Genomic DNA, 27,389 nt, shown 5'->3' with positions numbered 1-27,389 from the left:
GTTGCATTTGATTGCTTTCTACCATACAAGCCTGTCAAAAAGTTACTGTAGCGCAGCATGAGAAATGAATTATTAGTGTTAGAGGCTGATGGCAAACCTCAGACACCAAACGCAGCGCTGACAAAGGATTTGAGCTTGTGCCGCTGACAATCACCTCTCGGCTTTTCAAAGTTCAGGTGGCCTGAGTAACCAAAACCTGCGCCATCCCTGCCACAGCAGCATTACCTAATCGTTATCCAAACTCGATGCATGGCAAAAAGTAAAGCTTGGACAAAAATGTGTGGTGTTTTGAAGCTCAAGACAGAGATTCATCACCCAAAGACACTCATCTACTTGCTCTGTTTCAGGAACTGTATTTGCTTTGTACCTGCTTTTGTATTTGTATTTTTTTGTATTTGCTTTTGTACCTGCTTTGAAAACTGAACAGTGTTCAAGACCTTGAGGGGTAACTGGTTTTCAGGGGGACTGATTACAAACACTAAACTTCCTATTGTGGTATTTACCCCTACTCAAATCCTAGTGCTACTTCACGCTTCCTGGAGGCCACACCAAAGCTTACGTGGCAAGAACGACAGCTTCCCCCCTCCAGCTCTGGAATATGGAATAACGTATCTCTCTGGATCAGTTCAGAAGCAACCCCAAAACACATGGAAAGAGGCATTCGCGAAATCTGTCTACAAACAAAGCAAAAAAAAACCCCAGAGATCTCTACAATGGGGAAAATATTTTACATTTCCAGAGTAGCCTTTGCTCCAGCACTCACTCACATATTTCTAGTGGAAACTTTCCTGTGCAAAACATGAACACTGTAGACATCAGCTGTAGCTCCCTGAGAGAAGCAGCCGAAACCACACTCCTTTAATGAGCAACTTTCACTGTGTCTGCAGGCAACAGGCCACACGGTGCTGTAATTAGCCTGCAGTGATTAATCCACTGTGTGTGCATGTATTTTCAGAACATTCTGTGAGAGTCTCGGGAGAAAAAGCACAGGACTTTTTGAACTGCCCTTTTTTAAAAAAAAACAAAACAAAACAAAACACTACAAACCTCTAAATGTTCTTTTCTATTGTGGACAGACTAAAGGAAGCAATCGGGCAGCAGATAAGCATCTCCATCATGAGCTATTTGTGGTTAACGGAGGGGTCAGCAACAGCGATCCTCATCTCAGCAGTGGTGCCAGAAGGGGAGGTTGCAAACAAGCAGATGCAGGAATAGAGTCTCCTGCTGCAGGTAACACGGCCACTGCCACAAAGTGGAAAGAAGCAGGCAGGGCAGGTTCTTTGTTCCCTGTGGTGGCTGCTGTTGCCTCTGATATTCCTGACTTGAGACCAGTGTCAGCTCATCTTCAAGAAAATCAAATCATGCTTTTACTGAATCAGAGCCTCAGAACAGAGTCTGACTCCAGCAAGAAGATTTGGAGCAGCAACTTGTCTGGTTTTCGGCGGTCCCTATGTGTAACATGAGTTACAGTTCAGCTGCTTGGCAGTCACAGGCATGCAGAACTCGGGATAGAGGTTGATAGATGAGATGCCACCTCTCAGGCTCAGTGGTGCCTATGTATTTCTGCTACCCTGCCTCTGCAATACAAATATCTAAGAGGAGGTCATTGAGATGACAAAGCACAGCCCGTTATGGATGCGTACAGTGGGAAGCAAAGAGACAAAGCTCACAAATTCAAACAGAGAAGGTTCCAACTTGACATAAACGAAAAAAAACAGTTCCCCATATGGATGGTTAAGCACTGGAACAAAGGCCCAGAGAGACAGAGGAACCCCTGCCCTCGTGGATTTTCAAGATCTGACTGAAAAAAGCCCTGAGCATCCTGATCTGAATTCCTTGCTGCTGCTGTACTGAACACAATGTTGGAGGACAGACCTTCTGAGGCCTCTTCCAACATAAGTTACTCTGATCCCTCTGGTTCAAGAGGACTCCAGTGCTAAAGATCAAACAACTGACAAGGATCGATCTTCTCAGTTGGATACAGCAGGGAGCGATTTACACATTGGTCTGGAGATGCATGCAGCAAAGCTATCAGGCCTCAATATTCTCAATATCTATTCCCTGCAATGCAACAGTTGTGGTTAGACTGTTAAAGTTTAGCTCAAACGCACTGAAATGCAAACCTTCTTTTCCAAGTCTGTTGAGCACTGAAAGCATTACCTTTTATCAGTGCAGGAACATGATGACTAGCATTCTCCTTCCTCGGTAACAAAGTGAGACAGTGCAGGCGTGGTTCAGCAGTGACCTCTCCTCTTGCAGAATTATCAGGTGAACTTGAAATCTTGCTAGGGCAAAATACAGCAATCTGAAATAACAAGAGCCAGATTAGACTACTGAATACAGATGTAACCATTATAGGGCTCAAGAAAATAGTTAAATTATGATGGCACAACAAGATACAACTCATCAGCTGAGCAGTAACTTCCAATATCTGGGTGCTCACGTGCAATCTATTCAGGAGGCAGAAGAAACTTAACTCAAACTTCAAGGAAGAGGCTTAACACAAAATTGTTCTGCCCTGCAACTGGGCTGGACTAAAACCACGACAGTTACAACCCAGCTGATGTGTTGTGCCATCCTACGCTGCTCAGAAATGATCTTGAGTCCCAAAAGAAGGGAGGTTTTTTCAGAAACACGTAGGTCCAAACAGTACATTGAAGCCATAGCTGCTGTTGTTAACATCTTCGATGGCCATTTAGGAGCATGCTCCAAATATTCAGCTCTTTGGGTTACAGCATTCCATAAATAAGTTTACGAGCATGGAGAGTGTTATTTCTCAGGCTCAATCACGGGACAAGCAGAAAATAGAGGCTTTATACAGTTTAATTTGCATTTCCTGACTGACACTGCAAACAGCCCCAAGTGTGATAATTCAAAGTAAGGGGTTCACTCCTTTGCAAGAAAAAGTGTCATGATTCCCAGGTGGTTTATGGCATAAGAAGTGCAGAGCTGGACTTCTTGCATATGTTAAGTCTGACTGAAATGTTGCATTTATGATTATTGCTGTTTCCTTGGGCTGACTTATCAAAATGCCAGCTGCACTAACTCAAATCTGTCACCATGTTAGACAGAGCTTCAGAGAAAAGAAATTGTTATTTTGGACAATAGAAGAGCTCTTTTTGCAACCCATCTGGAATGCATTAAACCAGAGGACTTCGTGCTGAAAGACTATCAGCAGTGCCAGAAGCATATAACCAAACATCAGTCTGTTGGATAAAGATTATTCTCCTGAATACATGATTGCAGATCAAAAATTGTTATTTTGGTTTATAGGGCTACTGCCTGCTCTTACTTATTTCAAGATCAACAGCAAAATTCACGTTTGCTTTACTAGGAAGAGGCCCGATTATGAATTTACACTTCTGGTCTCAGCAAGAGGCTGAGGCCTGGAGGGATTTTCCTGCCAAGGAAAAAAACAGCACTGAAAGCAACCAGAGTACCTCTCACAGGAACAGAGAGAGCACAAGTGCTGGTTAGTAAAGAGAGAATGAGTATCCTTGAAAGCACTGACTCGAGCAGTGCTGGCTCATGCATCTAGAAGTTCACAGCATAATTAGTTTCAGAACAACTGGTGATGCAAGGCGTACAACCGAGCTGCGCGGTCTGTCCAGTACCTGACTTGCTGTCATGCTCAGTACAACGGCTTGCTGGGGTGAGAGCTGCAGCTGCCTGACTCCTTGCAGAACAAACCCTCGAAGAGCACAGACTGAAATCACACTACCATATGCATGAGGAGATACCACAGGTGACACCACCAAAATTACATCCCCTAGATCAAAAAGAGGGTAAGAAAAGCAGCATGTTATTTCCACAGAAGCTGTGGCATCAATGCAAGGCAACTCTCACAGTGGCTACTTCCAACTTGAAGCACATCCCAAATGGCGACACCTTATTTCATGGTTTATTTGTTCTCTCCAGCTCATAATGACTGCTGTCAGTGGCCAACCTAGAAAGGCAAAGCTCATGGCATCATCAGTAATATCTTTATGAATCACCCACCCTGGACGGTCTGTCTCATCAGGTCTATCTAAGCTGTCTAAGAGCTATTCATCTACCTGTGAGGTATCTATGCTCTCCGTCACTCTGCTAGTTGTGCGTAAGCCCCTGCCAGGCTGTTTGAGCTGTTATCCTTGCAACTGGCAATCCGACAGCAGCTGGTTCTGTCAAGGGCCAAGGACTTGATCGGCCTAGACACACTGATGAGTAACTAAATAACATCAATTACCAGTTGGTCTTGTTGACGCACTACAAAGTGCATGAAGCAACCCCAGCCATTCCTCTCTGCTGTTATGGTAAGCCCTAGCCTGTAGGTGGCTTCTACGGTCTCGTTCAGCACCTCCTGCTTCTTCTTGTCCTTTCTTTACCCCCATCTTTAACCTTCAGCACAGAGCTTGCCTTGTGGCATGGGCTCCTGAGCCTTTGGACCAGCCTGTGATGACCTCACCCTCTGGTTTGGTACCATCTGTGGTTGCACACGTTCCTGTCCTTGCTCATCACGATGATGGTACCAGCCAGCTCTCTCCTACCTGGTTCTCATCCACTAGGTCTGGATGCTCGTGCTCTTCTTCTATCCCTCACCCTGGTAGATTACGTAGGGTTAGAGCCTTGGGGTTTTTGATTCCCGTTTTCTAAGCTGAACCTCGAGCTCACTGCCAGCAGCTTGGCAATGCATGCTGTAGTAAGCTCAGGAGAAAGAGTCTATAAGACATTCTGAACAGCATCTAAGCCTGATCTTAGTTACTTAGGACAAGGTCACAACTTTTCCCCAAAGGTTCTGGTCTACCTGAGGTCTTTGCTTTGTCCTAATCCTATCTTCAGTCTCTGCTTTTACCATCACCTTCATTATTACACTGTCCTAGTCCCAACACAGCATTTTTCTGCACACTACGTACATTCAGATCCCCATAACCTGCCAAGCTCTGAAGACAAACGTTCAGTATTACTTCTACACAGGTATATTCTACACCACCCCAGTAATTTCTCTTAGCTCTAAGTGAATGATATAATGAGGCCAGAGTATTTTAGTCTCTGTGTGCTGATTACACTTGGTTTTGGGGTAGGGCTATCAGCAAATGTTTGCTTCTAGACTTTGTGATACATATATCTGTACCTGCAAGAATCTACCCAAAGCTCAACCGGGTAGTTCAAAGCAACAGCAACAAAACAAGGGGAAGTTTGCATTTGTTACTAAGGTTGGGACAGGCAGGGTGTTCCTTTGCCTAAAATTTCTGTTTGGGTTCATGGTTTTAATTATGTAGGCTTTGAGCCAGACTGATTAGTGCCACATTTATTGTGTGAACTGTCAAATTTTAGGGTTGCAGGTGGTGAGATTTTGGTTCTTCACTGGCTGGTAACACTTAACCCCACCCATTTTTTCCCCATACACATATTCCAAATCAATTAGAATGCCTGCAAGGGTCAGTCAAACTTCGATTACTCAGAAGGGGCAGATACAGCTCGGGGGAGCTGCAGGGTATTTGTTCTGCATGAGAACCATCCAGGTTGGATGGGGCCTTAGGCACCCTGATCTGATGGGGTGTCCCTGCCCCCCTGCAGGGGGGTTGGAACTGGATGATCTTTAAGGTCCCTTCCAATCCAAACTACTCTATGATCTTCCTATCTCCAAGAGAAGCTGCTGGAGACCTGAGGGGAAGAGTCAGCGAACGTTTCCTGTCCTCAAAACCCCACAGCCTGCTCCCACACTGAGTTTTCAGCTTCTCTTCCGAGATCCATGGTACAGTTATCTAAGGAGCAGAGCTTGAAAGTGACTTCCTGAGCCCAGATACAGATAGAACATGGTGTGGTGTAACTCAGCAGCCCACATCAAACGTGAATCATTAATGGCCATAAAAGGAAGGGGAGGCAGAAGATGTGACTCATTCCATCAGCAGCAGCCAGCTGCCATCAATGCCAATCCCCAATAACGCAGAGCCAATGGCCATCTGCCAAGCTACCTGAGTTAATGTGCCCAGTTATACAAAAGAGTATATCTCAAAGGCGAGACTTTTTAATTTGTCACACTCCCTATCACTTTCCCCTCCTTTCATCTTTTTGGCTTATGCTTTCATTCTTTTCTCACACATTCTTCCCTTTGGCGATATAATTTTCCATGCCTTCATTTTACATCAGCGCAATCCTGCTTTCCTTCTGCCATCTCCTCCCTAAGAGCTGCTGAGCTTCCACTCCCTGTGAAACTATCTTCAGTTGTGGGAGTAGAAACCAGACAGCAATGTTCTAATAGCATTGTCAAAAAACAACTTACGCAGCACCAGGCTGTGCTGCAGAAGCCTGTCAGCATGCTGGCTTTCCACAGCAGACACCCCAACAGCACACAGACCCTTCCGAGCCAGGCATGAGGCCTGCACGCCTTGGTGGGCTTCCCTTGAACACATACAGCTTGCCGCTGGCCAGGTACACCCGCAGAAGCTGGAAGGCTGCTCCTACAAAGCGAAATTTTGGGTGGAGCCAGGTGACAGGCAGTTAATATGCTCCGTGAAGTGCTTTCCTTCCTGATTGTGGGGTCAGTTCTGCCTTGAATGAAGTCCTAACAGTTTCATACCCACGCTGATTCTATTCGACTCCTCACCAGGAGAGGCAGAGGGTCTCTAATCAATAAATATGCAGTTTGAGGACACTGTTAAGTCTCCACAAGACTGTTTCTTTGATGAGCAGGCTCTTCTGTGCAGAGATTTCCCATAGGGTGTTTTTTGCCTCTGATTGGTTGTTATTTTTTTTTTCCTTTTCTACACATCGGCGAAATCCAAGCAGCCTGTAGGACTCCAGCAATTACTCCCATGAGGAGGATGAGGTGAGGACACTCCTCTGCCATTTCACTTTAAGTAACAGTGTTTCACTAGAATTCATTCCTGGCTCCAGAGCTGGTCAGGTCACAGCACTGAACAATCCAAGCAGAGGCAGAACTTCCCAAAACAGGTGGACTGGAGTAAGGGAACACTGTCAGTGAAGGAGAACCATAAAACCTCAAGGTTAGTTCTCTAACACTGACCTTTGGTAGTTGAGACAAGCATCGCTGGAGGTCGAGACAGCCTCACACCCTGGAGATCAACCTTTTCTTCCTCTGCATCTGCCCTGGTTGATGAAGGGCTCTGAGAGCTAAAGAAAAACAATTAATATTAAAAGCTGTTATGCCAAGTTCCGACTCAAACTTACTTTCTGCAGCAAACCCAGGGCCACAGAAGCTTCTCTAGTTAAAGTGCTTTACTGGAAAAGCCATTTCAATTCCTTGTCCCTGACACAAGCTACATCAAGGTCTCTCTTCCTGAACGTCTTTTTATATTCCTCCCCCCAAGGCTCTCTGTGTTCAATTAAAAGTAGCTAAGACAAAGTAGCCAGCTCAGCAAAGAAATCCTGGAACCAAGAGATATACCAGGCTGTGTCACCAGAGCTTTTCCTGCCCAAGAGTTGCTATTCACTTCTGTTTCTTCAGCCAGAGTTTAGCTAGTTTTAAAGGTTCGTGTAGGGCAACAAGCACCACTAAGTCTGGCAGAGATGTTCATGCCAGTGAAACCCTTACAATAATCCTGCATACCCAAAAGGACCAAATCACAGCACAGTGAACACAAGGGATGATTCTGATACCCAGGAGCCAACAGCAAGGCAAACTGCAGCCTGTGAAACTGTTTGGCCAGGTCTGCGAGGCACAGGCTGCTACCCTTGCCACCACAGAGCTGGCTGGAATGCATCCTGCCTGCTCACTCCCAGAAGACCATGGCATCTGCAAGTATAATCTGAGTTGCAGTTTGGTTTTTTGAGTCCCAATGGACCAAACTACCAGCATTAGGAGAAAGACAAGTGTATTACTTAGCACGTAGCGCCACTCCAGACTGGCTAAGTTATACCAAAGGAGCAGAATTCATCATCTTTTTAAGAGGAGGAAAGCATCCCTGAGGAAAATAAACATATAAAGAGAATGAAACTTTGCCAAATTGCTTATTCTCAAATCTTAAAAGTAAGAATGTTGAGACTCATGGACAAGCAGAACAGAACTCTGACACACAAGCCCTTCGTGAGCACCAGGTTAATTCTACTTGGGTGCATGTTGTCACTCTGCAGAAAACACCAGCAGGACTGCAGAGCACCTCACCTCCTGGCTGCTGCCACTGACAGCATGCCACACAGCACCCAGGAGCCAGGATCAGAAGTGACCTTTAAAACCCTGTCCAGAACTTGCAGGTGCATGGCCTTGTGCGAGCCTTCTGTGGGGCACTTTCAACACAGCATCATTTACTCAGGTCAGCAGCACTACAAGGAGACCCCCAGGGCCTGAAAACACCAGCACAGGGTCTGGCATCCGGCATCCCCGTGTGGTTACAGAGGCCTGTGGACAAACACGTCAATCAGGGAGAGATTTGTGGTTTGATATTCTCCTGGCTGGTGGAAATTCCTTGACACCCTAGGCCAAATCTTTTGATAAAGCAATGAGAGGATTGCCTTTCAGCAGCCAAACAGATAAAAGGGCCTCTTCTCTTCCCTCTGCAGGCCAGCCTACTCAGATCCTCAGCAGAAAGGGACTGCTGCACACAGTCAAGGTCTTCATTTACACACACGGGATTAAATGTGCTTCCTGGGTCCTTACATTTGAGTCTCTGTCAAGGAAGTTACAAGGCTGTCAGGAAAGGATGTGATTGTTTTGGACTGTAGGAAGCACTCACGTTCATCAGGAAAAAGCTACAGAGAGATTTGGAACAGAGTGCTGGGAAAAAGTACAAGAGAGTCCAGGCTGCTGATCCAGCCTTCCGTCTGCCTCTCTGCAGGTGCAGAAGGTGAGTAAGGGCTGCTCAGCACTGACTTCCGCAGAGCTGCTGAAGCTTTGCTCCCCGCCCCTTTCCCTCGTGCACTGCTCTACTAAGGCTAACAGCAGGCGTTCTGGCAGCCTGGTATCAGGGTTATAAACCAAGTGACTAAGCTTAAAAAAATTCAGGTAAATCCATTTCTGCCCAAGAGAGTCTATGGGAGGCACAGTCCTCCTCCCTGCAATACGACGCAGAGCACAGACAGGCTACGTTGCACAATGGATTAATGGGTGCTTAAAGCCCAGTGCGCTCTCCAGCCATACCCTGAACCCCGCTTCTTCCCAGCATGTACTGCCATTCCTCAACTGCCTCTCATGCTGATTGCTAGAGTTCAAAGTTTATAAACCATTCTCCATTTCCACACTCTCCTACCATAATCCTCCAAAGAACCTTTTCCATCTGAACCCCCTTATCTCCAATCTGCTGATATGAAAAGGACACAGGGCAAAGCCAGAGCAGGCTTGTCAGCAAAGGGCCACTCAGAGACACCCAACCTTGCAGCCCTTCTCCAGCAGCAGACACAGCTGCAGGAGGTCTCAGATCCATCTGATCTGCTGTATCCAGCACAGAGGGCCCAAGAGAGGCACGTATGAATTATGGACCCAGGGAACAAGGGATGTGAAGGACCTGCACGAGTTCCGCACCAGACACCTTGACACATCTCCTGTGTGCTGCAAAGGACACACTCCCATGAGAGGGGGAATTTTGCAGATTGTAGCAACTGTTTTGGAAACATAAGAGTAGGCAGATGGCTCTAACCCTGCACTTTTATTAACTGAGACCTTTAACAGAAGGCTGATACGTAAAGACAAAGCATGCTAGCTGTGCACCTGCCTGGCCTCCATGTCACGCTTTGCCTGGGATTGAAAACAGAGCTCAAAAGCATCCAGGACCATCACCTTGCTCTGTCGCATCGGGAATCTGGATCCGGGACATCAGCTCTCCCCCCAAACCAGAGGCACAGTTCTCTGTGCACACAGCTGTCCAGGCGGGGCAGGTAGACGAGCGGCTCTGCGTGGCTCCTGGCATTGATGGAACCACAGTCCATCACGCTAGCCAGCCGCGGGTCAGATGGCCCGAGGATGCTCTGCAAGGCACTACAGGCTTTGGGTCCTCTCACGCCTAACGCCAGCACCGGTGGCACCTTGCCAGTCTCTGAAGTGTAGGAAGAAGGCAGCTTTTCTGTGAAAGACAAACGTGTGTGACTAAAACATTGAAAAACCTACCTCAAGGTCACTCACTTCACTCAAGTATCCTTTTCGGATCTGTCATAGCCAGACTTCAACAAAGAAACCTCCCCATTACCTGTCCTGTTGGGTCATTGTGCTGGCAACCAGCTTCGCCCAAGAGTAAACTGAGATTACGCAAGGTAGCCTGATAAAGAAAGCAGAGCTGGTGACCTCCCTTTGCTGTGGGAAGGAGTGTGCACGGGGTTAATGCTACAGAGCAGCTTATACACTACAAGTCAGCACTTCTTGTTCAGTAGCTGTTGATGCCCTCAAGGGCAGCTGAGGACAGAAGGAGGGGATGGACAAGGACACGGGCCTGCAGGGACGGCCTTTTCTGTCATTTTTGTCAGATATGGGAAAACTGGGAAGGGAATCGCAAATTGGAATTCTGTGGACTTCTTTTCCAGATTATTTCCTCCTGCACCAAACACAGAGGTGGTGCTACGGTGTAAGATGACAGAGCCAGGCAAGCATCTGGTTCGCAACCCTTATCTCCCTGCCAGGACTTAAGCTGCAGTTTCCCTTATTTCCTGCAACAATTCTTCCCAGTGCCTCTGGCAAACCTTTCTCCAGGTCTGCTGTCAGCATAGTTGGGGTCCAGCAAGGACCTCAGAAAAAGAGGCAATGTGGCTCCTCTGCAGCTGTTAGAGAAAGCAGCATGGCGTGTAATTTCCTTCCCCTTAGGTTTAAAAACATATTCAATTACACTATTTGTTGCATAAGAATCAGAAGCCAGAACAAGTCTCCAGAGCAGGCAGATACAGGAGAAACTGGCTGTAAATATTTAAAATAATCATTTTAAAGTTTTCAAGCTAAGGGTAAAAATCTAATTTACAAACTCTCATAGCAGTGCTCAAATGAATTGCCTCTTCCTGCGAAATGTTTCTAAATAATGGTGCATGATGCAGAGCATCGAAGCAGATCTGCTGCCTGTCAGCCCCTAATGACTGGTGATTTTATGGCTTTCTTACTCATTTCTGGAGTCCCTCTTCATTTCTCCAGCTATCACCAAGAATGCATTATGTGCACAGCGCAGACAACTGCAGCTGCAACCCTGTTTCTGGGACAAATTTAGAAAAGAGGGCAGGGGGACTGGAGAATTCCCCTCCAATTAAAGTGGTTCACTTACCTTCTGCCTGAGGAAAAGGAAACCCATTTCTCACGCTCAGCCTATGCCCTTCCGCAAGAGGAATGGGTTCCCTGTATTTGTGCTGGTGTCGCATACCAGCCTTTCAGGAGAACTTCTTGGCTTCAAAGCAAGTACAAGCCCTACCGTATTGCAGAGGCAACTCCTGTACTTTGCAGCTAACGTAACCCCTGTTACTTTAGAGTTATATTGCATTAGCAGCTAATAATATTCCATACACACTTTCAGACAGGCTTCAATATCTCTATTTCACAAATGGAAAAACAAAGACTTGTGTGGCACATGTCAGTATTTGAAAACATTGGTATCTGATGTTAAGCACATAAAATTTGGCTTCGGAGAGCCACATCATTTTTGTTTACCTTACCTTCTTGGTCTCCCATTTCAGCCTCTCATCTGTTAGCAAACATGACATTTATTAGCCAGAGCAATGACCAATGGGGCAGGAGGAATTAAGGCTGGATTTTCTGCAGTAAAACCTTCAGGAAACTTAAATACACTGAAGCTCCCCCCAGGTGAATCTGCCCCTTCTCGGTAATCAAAGTTTGACTGACTCTCGCAGGCGTTCTAGTTGATTTGGGATATAAGCATGGGAAAAATGGGGTGTTAACTTGTTACCAACCAGTGAGGAACCAGAATCTTACCATCTGCAACCCTAGATTTTGACAGTTCACACAATGAATGTAGCACTAATCAGTCTGGCTCAAAGCCTGCAGAACTAAAGCCATGAAGTCAAACAGAAATTTTAGGCAAAGGAACACTCTGCCTGTCTCAGCCATATTAGCAAACACAAACTTTCCCTTGTTAGAGCAATACAGAACTCCCAGTCCATCTCTGGAGGCAGCGGAAGACGCAGCATTATTCTCCAAGGGATCTGGGTGTTGTCTTGTAGTGATAATGGCTGAGCAGGAAAAATCAGTGGGTATTAATTCAACGTATTTAACTTGCATGTCTAGCCCTGGAGCTGAGCACTGCCACCAGGGAAAGATCACTGCAAAACAACAACTACAGTGATTTGAGACACAAAAATGTATCAAAGGTTACAAAATTCAACTCATGGATATTTAACACTGGAAACAGAAGAAAAGAAACAGCCCAAGATCTTTTATCATTTCTTTTGGGAAAGATATAAAAATTGATAAAGCAACACTGAGGTCAATCTGATACCCTCTCCCCCATGCCCACCGCTCTCCACCTTCACACATTGACAAGTCTTTGACTTCGTCTCTAGATCACCATACGGTGAAGGAACACTAGACCTCACCTGAGCTAGAGAGCAGCACGTCCTGCCGGGGATAGAGCAGGCGGAGTCCACAGACATCCAGACCAGCACCGAGTACCAGCTGCAACACGTGATGGGTAGCCGGGGGACTTCGGAAGAGAGTTTCAAACAGTAACACCATGGCAACCTGAACAGCAAGGGCACATTGAAGGAGTGAGCCAAACGCTTCCAAATTCTCAGCAGCCACACAGCTGTATCTCTTCTGTTCACCTTTAATTCTCATACTTTATCTACATTGTAAGGGCTTTCTTTTATTGTATGTTTATGTGCGGTTCAGCTCAGCAGGCTCCTAGCTTCAGATTGAATCATAACTACCTATAATTATGATTGAATATTTCTGCTGACATAATTGTCCCTTTTGTCACATAAACCTACTAGGAAAAAACTGCAAGTTCTCTGGGACAGAGACTGAAATGTATCACTCCCGCTGTTTTAACCTCATGTACTGCAGAAAGGTGGTTAAATAATAATAGACCAAATGACTGTTTCATTATACCTACAAAAGTGCCAAAACCAACGTTAGAAAACTTATCAAAAGGCAGACACATCACTGGGATGTCCCATATTCACATTTTGAAATCTGTTTTACCAGACTCATCCAATTCAGCCTATCCTGGCTTGTAGGAAGGGACACACCAACACAAACTAGTTGTCTATACCCAAAAGAGAAACAAATTATTATTGCTTTCCCATCAGAAGAAACATTCCTTCAAAAAGCAGGCACTTTATGACAGGAAGTTTTGTGGTGCTAGGGGTAATAAATTGTCTGGCTGCAGAGCAGACAAGCGTGATTGCACTGGCCTCAAATGTGTACATGGTTCTCCTGGATCTACAGCAACACAACACAGCCCCAGCAGCGAGCTTTATGGCTGCAGCAAACACCAAATTAATTTATCACTATTGGGCACTTTAAATGAAATGCTACTCCCCCATAAACACATTATGGGGCTTATACCATCACAATAAATACAGACATAAATTTACTCAGATCATAAAAAAAAGTCTAATGAGGAATAAAAGCTCTATTTCTTCACATTTGTCTATCTCAAGCTCTCCTAATATTAAGTCGGTATTCACAGCAGCCAATAAGGAAGTAAATTTCTGTAGCCACTATGAGCATCCTGGTGGCTCAGCTGCCTGGGCTCAAGCCAACTTTCATCATGCAGCATCCAGAGACCTCTGGAACGGCTGCCACCCCTTTGCGTAGGAGGCAGGCACTTGGCCTTGGTCTCTCTCTGGGCTTTGCTGCAGGTATGCCTCAGCCCTGTCTCACATGATCCTGCCCGTTATCCTAACCTGCTGACCTTCTGGCTTGGCCTTGGCGCTATGAACTCCAGGCTGGCCCTGCTCTTCTCGTGTGGGTGCTGCGGCACTCCACGCTGCCCGCCTCGCTGTCTCAGCTCCCAGCTTGCTTCCCCTTGCAAAGCACCCCGCCCTCACTGCCAGAGGCCTGCTGGGACCCACCAACAGTGCTCCTGAGGCAAGACAAGGGACTTGAACCAAGACACGAGGCACTTCCCTACTGTGTTCTTGGTATCTTCAGCTCCTAGAGGCGGACTTAAGCATCTTCTAGGAGCGAGGCTGGTACACTCGACCACTGGTCAAGCTTGCTGCCTGTTCAGGAAGGGCTTTGTGTACCTGCACCTCCCTGAATCAATGTTGACAGGAAATGGGTCTCTGTCAGATCAAGCATTAAGTGTTTTGTGTTGCATGAGAGCTAAGAAAGGTGAGTTACCATAGTTACCAAGTTATCATACATGAGTGGAAGTCCAGTACGTTTTGGTATTGCGCTCCTAAACAAGAGATAAATATGAGCACATTGAAATTACCTTCACCTGCTCATCTGGGGTAAACTAAGGAGGATTACTCCCTACTTGTCCATACAACATGTGCACAGCAGCTGCAGGTCAGGCACAGCATCAGCAGCCTCTGAAGCTATTTCGAATGTTTCTGAGCACAGGTTTATAAAAATAACCAAAAAAAGTTGTGCTGTATATTGGCTTGCAGTTAGGTTATCAAAATCCTGTCTGCTGTTACTGATGTGCACCTGGTCGGGAGCAATTTCTCCAACCCGCACATTTCATAGTTTAATCTTCCACGGCTCAGAGCAATCAGCACATCAATACCAACGACAAATACGCAGCTGATACATTTGGGTCTGAGTGAGAAATATTTCAAGATCGGTATTTGTACCAAACTTCACGACTGAAATATTCCAGGTCACTTAATCGTCTCTCAGCTTCCCACGTCATCCCACAAGTCAGAAAGGAGTGGTTTGATTGGTTGTTTTTTTACCTCGGTGTCTGTATCTCTGCAAGCCTCGATGTCACTACCATCAGGGAAGTATTTTTCATCGGTTTCAGCTGTCTGCCAGTAAAATCCACTTGGCTCTGCAAACACCTTCTCCACTGCCTGAAACGCACAAAAGACATCTCTCACCTGCATGATCTCAATCCCTCAAAATAAAGGGCTAGAAAAAAAGATATTTTATGACTAGAGAGAAACAAGGATGCACCTTAATAGATTAAACTCATTAGTCCAGCCTCGCTAATCTATCATTTGCTTTGTTACCACCACGTCACTTGCTCCAGTTAAGTGATAGCCCAAGAAAATGAATCTGCAACTGCTTCCTGAGAGACTGAATATTCCCAGGGTCCAGCCCAGCGACCCTCCATCACGCAGAGTACCCACTGGCATGAACAGGAGCTGCACACAAATGGCACCGCAGGATCAGGCTGAGCAGCTCAAGGCCTTATTTCTCCATGACTGCGCTGAGCCTCCAGCAGAAAAGGGCTTTGTTAAAGGAATGCTCTAATTAACTAATCAAATGGAAGGGTAGGGAAAGAATTGCATGAACTTCTACATGCCTGCAACCAAAATAGGACATTTCTCCTGCTCTCATGTCACCACAAGTGACACATATCTATAAGTCTGATTGTGCCACATACTTGTGGATAGGCAAAAAGACTCTGGCATTTAGGTCACAGCTTTATGGAAGTGCAGCATTTCCCAGTCTCAGCACCTTATTTTGTTTCTCATCCATTTTCCAGACAGCCAAGCAAGCAACTTGTACAAGTGCAAGTTTAGGGATGTGTCACTCATGGGAATTCACAGTGACTGCATGCTCAGTAAGCAGGGCCACAGTCCAGGAGCAAACACAGCTGCTGAAAGTCACTTTTGTCAAGTTCTGGTTTGGGAAAAGGTGACGTTTACTGCTATGTCAATACTGAACGTTCCAGAAATAGGGATGCAGTTAGGCAGAGTTCACAGCAGGCAGAATTCATTTTAAGATTAGGGAAAAGAATTGTTCCTTTTGAGAGAGGCTCAGGTGGTGCATCCAGAGCAGCTTCACTGGCTTTAAAGACTCGACTTTGATTTACAGCAGTCATTAACCTGTCCTAGTCTCACGTGGATGGACCTTTTCACAAAAGGAAAAAGGAATTGCATTTCAACATGGTCTTATCAGGAATTTCTTATGGACAGAAAATGGACTAACACTGCATGAAGAAGCATCTGTCCTGGATTATTAGGTAAATAAAATGCTGTTTAATTGTGCAGTCACGGGAGAGTTTTCTTTTGTATTGTTTGCCAAATGACAGGCACTTCATATCATTCTGCAAGCGTTTAAAAACAACTACCAGAAAATGAAATTGGAATAATATTAAACCTCCTTTGACACCTGCTTTTCTGCTTCAGCAGCCTTTTGTGTTTTCTCCTTCCTGTTTCCTGTGCTCCATGAAATATTTGCCTAAGATCAGAACAGAATAATTCACTTCTCACCCTGTTTCAGCCAACACAACTACACCAAACCAAGAGCTTTGACCTCTCTCAGTGGATTTGCCCATTTTGTCCTCCAATTCCTCACTCACCAGCCTCCACTTGGGATATTGCACTTGGATGCTGTGGAAAATACCAGCAGAGGAAAAGCAAGAAATCACTTATTTGAGGAAACAGAGGATTTTCTTCATTTCCAATGTTTGCTGCCAGCTCCCGCGTCCAACACTGGCACAACACAGTAAGCACAGCCAAGTCCTATAAAACGAGAACGCAGCAAGACCCCAGCCTTCTGGGGTTCAAGCTGTTCCTAGAGCAATCCTCAAGTCTATCAGCTTTCAAGAAGAAGGAAAAGAGAAGGGACAAATGTGGTCAGACTAACTCCTGCCCACAGCTCCACGGAAAACTTCATTACAGCCACCCAGCCCCAGTTGCAACACAGAGGACACACTGGGAAAGCCAAGGTGCAAATCTGCCCTTTAGGAAGTGCCACAGTGTGAGCTGTGGGTTGATTCTGATCCCAGGCACGCTGCTGTGTGCCCAGCCTCCCTCCTGCAAGAGCAGGGAACCCACCTGGGAATCAAGGCCCGTGGGAAATTAGTATATGATCTGTCAGATTGTGTTTGCTAGCAGCCAGCCTGAATGTGATTTCACAAAGCAACAGAGAATAAAGCTTGAAAAAAATCTTAGTTGTCCTAGAAAATCCTTTTCCTCATGGGTAAGAAAATACACGTGGATGGTTGCAGCACAGCAGCCTCTGCTTTTCCCAGTCTAGCTAAAACACGCCAGTGGAGGAGAACTCCCGACACTGCCTTCCTCGCAACACACAGGAAACACAGGAAGAAAGCAGCTTTCCCATGCACGTGGGAGAGAATGGCATCGAGTTGTTGTTACAACACTGAGAGGGCCCCGTTTGATGCATAATGCAGGGTGACGCTCTGCAGCCAGTGGCGTGACCCCACTCATTGCAAATCACTGGGGCTATTCTGACACCCCTTATCTTCACACTGCTTTTAACAGTAGGTGTGGGAATTGTTTCCATCTCACCCCAGGGCTGGCTCCTCTCTTATGCCTCCAACAACGCTACAATAGCTGTAACGCTTCCGTGCAAACAGCGGTTCAGAAAGTCTCCCACAGGAGAGCTGAGGCATCACCTCGTAATGCTGACCTGTCTCTTGGTGGTGAGAAGGAGATTCCCTCCTCCTGCACAGCACAAAACAGGGAAGAGGCTCTCCGGCCTTTGATACCCACCCAAAAATACCTCTTCTCTACAGTTCTGCAGACACACAGCACTGAAATAATCTCACATCTCATAGTAAACGCATTACACCAAGGAGGAAAGGTACCCTACAGTCAGCCAACAGCAGCCCCAAGGGTACTTTGACTCAGTCAAATCCCAGAATCATTTAACAATAATCATGTTTGTGACTGTTCCCCTCACCCCCCACTGTAAGAAAGTGAAGTCTTAAGAGTGCTGATATCCACTCCCTCTGTATTGCCATGAGCAGGAAGGGAAGGAACACGCAGAACCTCCCAGCCTGGAAGAAAGGAGGCTGAAGGGAAACCTTATCACTGTCTACAACTGCCTGAAAGGAGGTTGGAGAGAGGTGGTGCTGGGCTTCTCTCCCAAGTGACAGCTGATAGGAGAAGCAATGGCCTCAGGTTGCACCAGGGGATGTTTAGATTGGGTATCAGGAAATTTTTTTTCACTAAAAGGGTTCTCAGGCTCTGGTAGAGGCTGCCTGGGGCACTGGTGGAGTCTCCATCCCTGGAGGGATTAAACAGATGGACAGATGAGATGCTAAGGCATCTGGTTTAGTAGTGGACAGGGACGGTTGGATTCGATCACCTCAAAGGTCTTTCCCAACCAAGTGATTCTATGATTTGTATTCGTACCTTTTTGTCAGTTATTCTTTTTCTTACTTGTTCTGGAAGACAAATACAGATTTCTGCTACCTTAAGACACTGGAAAAGGCTAGGTTTACCACAGTCAGGAGTGAACATGCACCATTTTTTCAAAAAACCTTTAAAGAGACCCCCCTGCTGCTTTGTTTCAGACAACATAACCGAGATGAAGCCAGGCAGTTACGGTGAGGAAATTCACAGCAGAACAAAAACAAGTTGTAAAATATCAAGCAGAAACAAGAATAAGCACATTTTCAAGAAGACTGGAGCTGCGTGCAGCAAACCCAGGTATCTTTATCATACAGAAATATGAGCAAATCTAATTTCTCTTTTTCTTGCTTACAGTGTATTCTGCTCTCATTTCCAACAAAGAAATAACTTTTGCTGTCAGACGATCTAGAAGTCTTTTAAGTTGCAAGGAGTTTTCTAAACTGCTTTGCAGCCACAGCAGGAAACCAGAAACTTGAGGAAGAATTTCCATATGCTCCGCAATCTCAGCTCATCATGTGCAAGGTTCTTCCCACCACAAAGACCTACTTAGCCATTATCACCATAAGGCAACAGCCAAATCCCTTGGAGAAAGATGCTGCCACCTCCAGAGACTGGGAATTTGGTATCACTGTAACCTCTCCCTTTCAGCTCACCAATCGTGTCAGTAGCAGCGGAGGAAGCACCGTGCTCACTCTAGCAAAGGCCTGGATGCAGGCACACAGGCAAGGCTCATGTCTCAAGCGATTCACTGGATCGCACTCCTGAATTAGGCACCATTATCCTCAAGCTCTCTCCTCTCCCTGGTATCATGAATCCCAATGCATTAGCACAGTATTCCCTGTGGAATCCTGATTAACACATATACAAATTTGTTTCCTGCAAGATGCATCTCACTTTCCCTTGCTCCCTTCTGGACAGAGAGAGGGATATCTTAAGCCATTGAAGAGAAAGGATGAGACAGTAACTTCCACCCTTTCTGCCCATCACGCACAACACTAATGGCTAAGCACATTAGCTTGGCAGTGCTTTTATGCTGCTCTTTTCTGGAATAATGAGCAATGGCCACCATTTAGATGCAAGCCATCAAATTTTAGGAAGAATGAACAACTATAACCATTTATTTCTCCCCAGGCTACGTCTTCATCTTTGTGCCAGCTCTGGTAGACATCATTGCAGTCCTTTCTCCTTTTAAAGGTCAGGGGGGTTTAGTTAATATACAAACACCAATGACAGCCTGAACTCCTGGCCCCACTAAATTCAATTCCAGACTCCAATTGGACTCTGCTAGGGCCAGGATGTCACCCTCTCCCTCTGCCTCATGAAGATATAGCCATGCAGCTATTCTGTGCCTGCAGCTAAGCACTAATTTCTATAAATGCATATAGATGAGGCCCCAGCACAAATGTCTCAGGCTAGTGACATCCCTGTGGAATCACCAGTCAGATGACATGCTCTCGCCAAAGCTGTTGATGCGCAGCAGACGCAGGGTGCCAGACACACAAGACCTGGCCTTTAATATCAACTCTGATAAAGACAAGAAACAAGCATGATTTGGAAAGCAAAGGCCAGGACAGACCTGTCCTTTTGAATCTCTTATTTTACCACTTCAGCCTGGATTTCAAACAGTCAGGCTGCTGATCTTGGGGCTGGCACCTGCAGCAAGGCCCAACTGCTGGCTCTGGTTTGGGGAAGCAGAGGCAGAGGTGTGGTTCCAGGTGTTTGATCCCTCCCCTAACACCCGTTTTAGCTTTGAAGCCTTATCATCAGGCTCAGCAGAAGCTTTGGAAGAGGAAAACACAGCCCTGAGCCATTCACTAAAGGCAAGAGCTCACAGCAACACGTGGAGCAGGTCTAGCAGGTGGCAGAGTTGCGCTGCACTCCAGGTAGCTCAGTCCGTGCTCTCCATCCATGAAACAGGACAGGGTCTAACGTGGGCACCACTTTGCAGCTACTGGTTTGCTGCTCCTCACACAGCATGAAAGGCCAAAGAGGGAAAACACAGGCCAATAAACTCCAATCACAACAGCATAATTAACACCAAGAGGCACGAAATGACAGCATACCACCAGTTGTTGCGATTTGAGGTGGCCCACACAGCCAAGAGCCTGAGGAGAGCTGGCTATTCAGGGAGATACACTGTAAGGGGCCCAAAACAATCACCTTTTGGGCAAATGTTCCAGTGTCCAGAACAACTGCCAAAGAGCAAGAGAAATTCAGAGTGCCTTAACAGAACAAACAGGCAGAGGAAAAGCAGCATCGACACTGGCTACAGCTGTTGTCTGCGTCCTCAAGGTTAATGCTTGCATCCTAAGGCTTACCAGGAGAGAGCACTTTTATTTTATGTTAAAATGAAGCAATCTTTTATTTGCTGACAAGGGACATCACAGCTCATAACTTCCACAAGGATTACGTCACTCCTAACCTAACCTGGGGTTCCAATGACTGTGCTGTGAGTTGACTTTTCATACCACAAGTGAATTACTGCAGGTTAACAGGCTGCACGCAGAGCATTAATAAGAAAGCCTCAAAGAAAAATGGCAAGAGAAAAGCAATCCGTTTGGGGTCCGGAACAGCGTGAAAACACATGAGACCAATTGATTGCAAACAAGACATTGGTTTATGCTTCAACAAAAAATGTGCTTAAGGTTATTACAGCTACTGCTAACAAAGGTTCACGGCAATCACACACAGAGCCGGTCAGCACACAGGCAGACAGCGATTTCACCTGATGTTTCCTCTCCCTCCACTCCTGCCCACTTGTTTTACCAACCTGTCAGGATTTTGTCTCTGACTGTCAGCTACCTGGAAAAAAAATAGGTGCACAGTGCACGCTTTTCTAACACATGGTTCCTTGGTCTGTTTAGTTTTGTACACATCATCTCAAAATAAATATAAACATATAAAGAGGAAGCATGGGTCACTGGTCTTGTACCAAATCTTCAAAGGAATGAAGTTAAAAGAATTTGATATTGAATTTTCTATGCAGCACTTTGTGGTTGTGCTTTAATGACACTTGGAACACTCACAGTCAGTGCCACTTCAGGGCAGACAACAGGGTAGCTGCTGCCTGCTCAGAGTCTGGATCATTGAGCCAGGCCTTGAGAAGTCCGCCTCTCTGTTTCACTGCAAGACACATCTATCAGAGCATTTGAACTTGGGAAAAGAATGGGGTCTTTAAATTAACTTCAGTTTTTCTATGGCATCAGGGCAAATATCCACCCCCAGGAAGTGCCTGCTATCTTGCTGTTCAGTTTCTAATGATTTATAATTCCCCTAATAAGGGATTTGCATAAAAGCCATGACTGTTTCAAATGATGCCTTATTTTATGCCTTAAAAGTGTACAGCAGATTTATCTTTTACAAGAACACCAGACTGCTTTACAGCATTTGCTTCTACTTGAAAGCTACAGGGACTGCAAATCAACAACATTAAGCCCCCTTTTCCTTCATATAAGTGGGATAAACCTTTAGGCAAATTGCTAAGTGCCCTGCTAAGCCCCTAAGCTCTCATGACAGCGATTCTCAGAGAAAGAGTAATCCCCAAATCTGGTCAAAACTGCAAAAAACTTCTCATGTTACATTATTTTGAGAAATAAACTTTGTTGTGAACCAGAATTGCAGTCTCCTGCAACCGTGTCTCAAGGCTTTTTGTTCATTTAGAAATATCGGGAAAAGACCTTGACTGTCCAAAGGCTGGTGATGTCACAGGAAAGAAATAAGCCCAGCATTCCTAGAATCATGGAATCCATCATGGTATGGTTTGGGTTGGAAAAGACCTTAAAACCCATCCAGTCCCAACCCCTGCCATGGGCAGGGACACCTCCCACTGGATCAGGGGCTCCAAACCCCATCCAACCTGGCCTTGAACACCTCCAGGGATGGGGCAGCCACAACTTCCCTGGGCAACCTGGGCCAGGGCCTCCCCACCCTCATCATGAAGAAATTCTTTGTACTGTCTAATATAAATCTTTCCCCTTTCAATGTAAAGCCATTCCCCCTCATCCTGTCACTCCAGGCCCATGTAAAAAGCCCCTCCCCAGCTTTGCTGGAGCCCCTTTCAGCACTGGAAGCTGCTTTAAGGTCTCCACGGAGCCTTCTCTTCTCTGGGTTGAACAACCCCAACTCTCTCAGCCATTCCCTCAAAAGGTATGGAAAGCAGTTCATACTCAGAGCTTCTTTGAAATCTTGGTCTAAGTATTTACACTGAGGCAGGATAAGCTGTTAACAACCTAAAAGCAATGTTGGATGCCCCCAAGGAATAAACTCTCCCATATATATAATAAATTCTTGTAACGATTCATTCGCCCAAATAACTTTTCCGGAGTACTTTCTAACCTGACAGCAGTGAAACAGTTAATTATTGTTCTACTTATAGACAGAACAAGGTGAATGTTCTTGTAGATGTCTCTAGGCGGCAGGTGATTTTAGGTACTTGATTTGAAGAGGTGCTGTGTCCCTGTAATCCCATATACTTCAGTGGAAATCTATAAGCTTAGAAGCATTTGTTTTCAAACCCTATTTAAATCCTTCCCTAAAGCCAACAAGAATACTTATCATCACTGCGAGAACAACAACTTTTATTGGACCTAATGAGAAAAAAATTGCCAGAAGTCCAAGCATTTCTGTACACTACCTGAGGATCTGGATTAACAGCAGTGATGTGACTGAGCAGAACAGAGGGAATCTCAGGAAGAAGTGGACACAGCTGTTTTTGGAAGTGATTGGCCATTTCTGCTCTCCAGAAGACAACATCTGTAAGCCACGTACAGGCTAGAAATGCAGAAATCCTCTGGTAAAAACTGGATGTTCTTTGTAGATCTTCTTTAGTCTGCAAAGAGACAGTGGTTAAAAGCATTGATGATGGCCTTGGGAGCTTTGTTCTGTACTACACACCTGTAACAGCTTTCTCTGCCTGAAGGCCTCCCAAGCCTTCTGCTTCACGCATCTGCCGTACAGCTGCGCTTCAGAGTCTCCAAACCAAACCCCTGACGTAACACCCCTCAGCCTCCCAAACCATCGCACCCTGTAACCAGAGCTCTAAGCTCATCCTCTCACCACAGAAATCACACTCTTCCCACAACCCTGGTATCTCCCCACTCCCAGGTCCAAAAATAGAACTGAAGGTTCTGTCTGGAGCCTGCCTGGATTCCTGATGCAGGAGATGGGACATTGGAGCAGATGCCACATGCCACAGTCAGTTACGCCCATCAGCTGCGTGGCAGGGCTCACCCACGACCTGAGGGCACACCTCCACATAGAACAGACTCAAAGTGCCCCTTGGGGAATACACAGGGGATACGAGCAGCACAGCCCTTTTGCCAGAGCTCCTGACACACACAGACCACCCAGCTATCAAACTCCTCCACAGATGGCAACTGGCCAGTTAGGAGCAATCTTCCATCGGTTTCAAGACACTAGTATAAAATAACACTCATGACATCCATCACACCACAAACACTACTCCAAAGCGATTACATATCACACTGAAAGAGGGAAAAGATGCCATAAACAGGACCATAAACCAGTCTAATACAGTGAGACATGAATTTGTAAAGGGTTTAATAGGGTTATAAATGAAAAAAACCCATTAATTTAAAGATTTTTAAAGATTAACAATAATATAACATTGATTCATTAATATTGAATACTGCACTGCTAAGTTAGTTTTCCATCATTTAACCTCCTCTCTAAGCCCCTTTCTTCTTCCAGTTTGGCTCTTAATTAGCAGGACTTTCAGAGTACAAAATTGGCGACCTCAATGAGACCCAGTTAGAAATTAACAATCAAAAATTATGCAAAACATCATCTCTGCACCTCTTATTGCACCTTGAAAGCAGAGCTCAAGCAGGAAAGACATGCAAAAAAAATCCTCAAATTAGTCAACAGAGACCATGAGGTCTTCTGAGCTACCAGAGGAGTGAACAGACAGGAGCCCCGTTGCTCTGCATGGTGCCTGCGTGCCTAACTGGGAATGCCAAGTAGATCTTGGAAAGCATATGCTGTACAAATCTAGTTCTCATCAGGCATGCTCATAGCTGCATCTTGTCCATCAGAATTACAAGAGGGGAGTGTAAGCATTTGTTCCGACAAGTCAAGAAACCAAAACCATGCAGGGATGTTTACATTTGCTGCACTTCCATCACTTGTTTGAAGGACAGACATGAAAAACCCAAACTCAACTCCCAAAATCTGACAAAATCGGGAGGAAACATAGCAGAACCACTTGATAGAGGATGAGACGCCATCCCAGTTGAATAAGGCAGAAAGAATAAGGCAAAAGGCTTATTGATCTGCGGAGAACAGGAGATTTTGCCTTGAGAAACCACTCATATTTCTATTTATAACCACTAGACCTTGGGATGGAAAAATAAAATGTGACAACCAATAAAAGACACACAGATGACAGTGAAGTGCCCAGTACATAAAAAGTTGATGGCTTAGAGGTCTGAAATATAGCTCAGCTCCAGTTAATAACAACTGAGGAGAAAACAGGAAAAAAAAAACCCTAAAACACCAATAAAGCCAGTAACAACCCATAGTAACAGGGAACTCACAGGCTGCACTGGTCCAGTTCTAAACGATGAACTATACCCCATCGTTAGAGCTGTGACTCTGCAATGGGTAACAAGGATCAAACACCATCAAAGCCAATGAGTGATAAACACACTCAGCATGTTCCCTCACGCCTGGGCTGGGCAAGCTGCGGGAAGCGAATCCTTGCCTGGTTGATACAGGCAGAGCCTCAGGCTCTCAGCAGAGAAATCCAGTGCTGTAAAAATCATACTCGTTTACAGCCAGAAAAAAATCCATGCAGAGCTGCCATTGTGCTGCTATTACAGGATCCAAGTACAGATACACAAAGATGGGCTTTCCCCCCCATACATCCAGCAGGCACAATTCTCTCCCTAATTTGCTGCATAACTTGTACATACTGACCACCTTTGGCACCAAAAATGGACTTCATCCTCTACATGTTATGAACACCAAAATATCTGTTCACCATAATGCTTCTGGTTAACAGTTACTCTACTTGGCATGGCTCTTTTACATAATCCAGAAAAAGTAACCAGGAATTCCCTACATTCTTACAGCAAACAGATGCAACAAAAACACCTGGAAACCCAATAATATTTTGAAGGTGAGCCCCTGATAAGTGGTTTTCTTTGTGCCCAAAGGAGGCAACTTGAATAAGAACCAATGAGTGCCCCAGCAGAATCCTGTTATCTGATCCAATTCCATTAACACTACAGCAAGAGACTGAAGACTTCAGTGTGAATGAAGCACAGCACATTTCTCTCCACCAGCAGCCGAGGCTGCTCAAGGGGAGGGATGGGGAGGCAGGCCTAGTCGCTGTTGTTTTCCTTGTCTCTGCTGGGGCTGACATTTCTGAGAGACTTTTGTTGTTCTTATCACCTTAGATCTCTGTTGGGGAAAGCAGCAGATCTACAAATGCCTCAGGAAAGGAAAATTGGCAAAAGTCACTTACCACAAAGACAAATGGTAGAGCATCTAATGAGAGGAAAACTCAAGTGGCCATAGTTACTCTGAGGGAAGCTGTCCAAACACCTTTTAGCTTCACTGTTGTGCATACAAGCTGAACTCATCAGCAGGGTCAGTGACTGCAGATGAGGATCAGAACAGCTTTTACAGTTCATATGTGGGCTAGAAACTCTGTACGGCTTGTTCCACCACCTTGTGATACAAGCCCACCCAGAAGAAGCAGCATGAGCCTGCAGCTTCAAAAGTTCATTCAATTCCTAACAGTGGATACATGTTCTGAGCACTCAATTTTGATGCTTCGGCCAACCCCTCAGCTGAAGCCAGCAGAGAGCAACAAGGCAAGTGGACAGAATTCAGGTAGGTCCCTGGGTCCTCTGTTTTCTTCACTCCATATAGCAAACATCTTGAACTCAGTTGCCTTGGACCGAAATCAACATTAAGCCCTTGCCCAGTCTAGCAGGCTCATTAGCCCCACCGCTTCTGCCAACGGGTGCTTGAGTACTACAGAAATGTTGCCCATTGTTTTGGGGTTGAGCTTTGTTGGTGGTGTTTTAATCATGACATTTGTTGCCAGCATCAATCATTCACTTGCAGGAGCCACAGCTGTCATACTCCAGGCTTTATGATACATCCTGGGGAATTCAATCTTTACTGCTCACAGGCAAGCAGCTGCAAGCAAAGAATGCTTGCTGCAGCTGGGTAGGGGAAGATAAGTGTGTTTTCAAGGCAAGTTTACACCTCCTTTTCCATTTAAACTTCACCTGATGTATCCAGGTGTGACTCAGATACCTGGGATTCCCCTACCACCACCTGCTATTGGGTCCTATGGGGTCTCTTCAGCAAAGAGGACACATCAAGAATGAGCACATCTATTGTCCCATTCCTGTAAGCATTGTCATGGTGAGGCAGGCAAAAACAGAGTACAAAAATCCCCCGCGAGCTCGCTAAAACAAGTGTTGCTTTGAGCCACCTGTGAAAGACCCACAAGGCTCAGCAGAACACAGGGCCAGCATCTCAAAGGTTATTTAGCAGCAGGATGGTTTATTCAGGCACATGACCCACAGGAGATCCCAGGTACACATGGATTGCTGCTCCCCAGATATACCTGAGTACACTTTCCAGCACAGGTCAGCTCTACTACGTGGGTAGGATATGTGTCTACACCAGGCTAAAGTAGCAATGGCACCTAACAAGCTGTCTCCAAAACTGAAAACAGAAGATGTTCAGAGTACCAGTCTGCATCATAGCAGCTTTGTGAAAAGACAGAACCAACAAACCAGAGCTGCTATCTCAGAGCTCTGCTGTTTTCAGGACACCCTATGCTAGGCTGTGCCACCTACACGTGCTAGAGCTTCAGCTGGTGTGCCAGACCTTTCAGCCCGGTGTTTTGTAGCACAGCACAGAATCTGTTGTCTACCAGAGTTCAGGGAATGGAGTCTCAAGTTCTGCCCTCTGGACCTTGACTCCTGGGAGCCAAATAGCAATTCTGTCTTGTGGGCCACGCTTTTCACAGGGATAAAATATAAGAGCAAAAACCATAATACATGCCAGAAATACTTCTCTGAATGCAGTCAAATTTCTGCACCGTGGGTTTGCAGCCACCAAAACCATATTAACAGCAGATACAAAAGGCTGCACCACAGAGAGCTGATTTCTCATCTGCACATCATCTAAATTCAGTGTAATCGAGGACAGCTCGAGTTGGCAATTAGCTGTGAGCAATCTTTCAGTTCACACAGTACCGGGCT

The 27,389-nt window shown here is 45.7% G+C and overlaps 1 protein-coding gene across 1 annotated transcript in view; it reads right to left on the bottom strand.

Annotated features, from left to right (window-relative positions):
• Positions 1 to 27,389, bottom strand: part of DNAAF8 (dynein axonemal assembly factor 8) — a 100,813-nt gene that overhangs the window by 38,312 nt on the left and 35,112 nt on the right. The window contains exons 13-19 of the mRNA XM_054080871.1: positions 22,775 to 22,969; positions 14,767 to 14,883; positions 12,454 to 12,598; positions 9,713 to 9,995; positions 7,007 to 7,113; positions 3,615 to 3,769; positions 2,161 to 2,305 (exon numbers count right to left, since the gene is read on the bottom strand). Of these exons, the coding sequence (XP_053936846.1) occupies positions 2,161 to 2,305; positions 3,615 to 3,769; positions 7,007 to 7,113; positions 9,713 to 9,995; positions 12,454 to 12,598; positions 14,767 to 14,883; positions 22,775 to 22,969 (1,147 nt within the window). The remainder of the gene's footprint in view (positions 1 to 2,160; positions 2,306 to 3,614; positions 3,770 to 7,006; positions 7,114 to 9,712; positions 9,996 to 12,453; positions 12,599 to 14,766; positions 14,884 to 22,774; positions 22,970 to 27,389) is intronic.

The sequence above is a fragment of the Cuculus canorus genome, chromosome 15 (assembly GCF_017976375.1).
Source record: "Cuculus canorus isolate bCucCan1 chromosome 15, bCucCan1.pri, whole genome shotgun sequence".
In the NCBI taxonomy this organism is placed as follows: Eukaryota; Metazoa; Chordata; class Aves; order Cuculiformes; family Cuculidae; genus Cuculus; species Cuculus canorus.
This window is presented reverse-complemented; position numbering and strand designations above follow the sequence as displayed.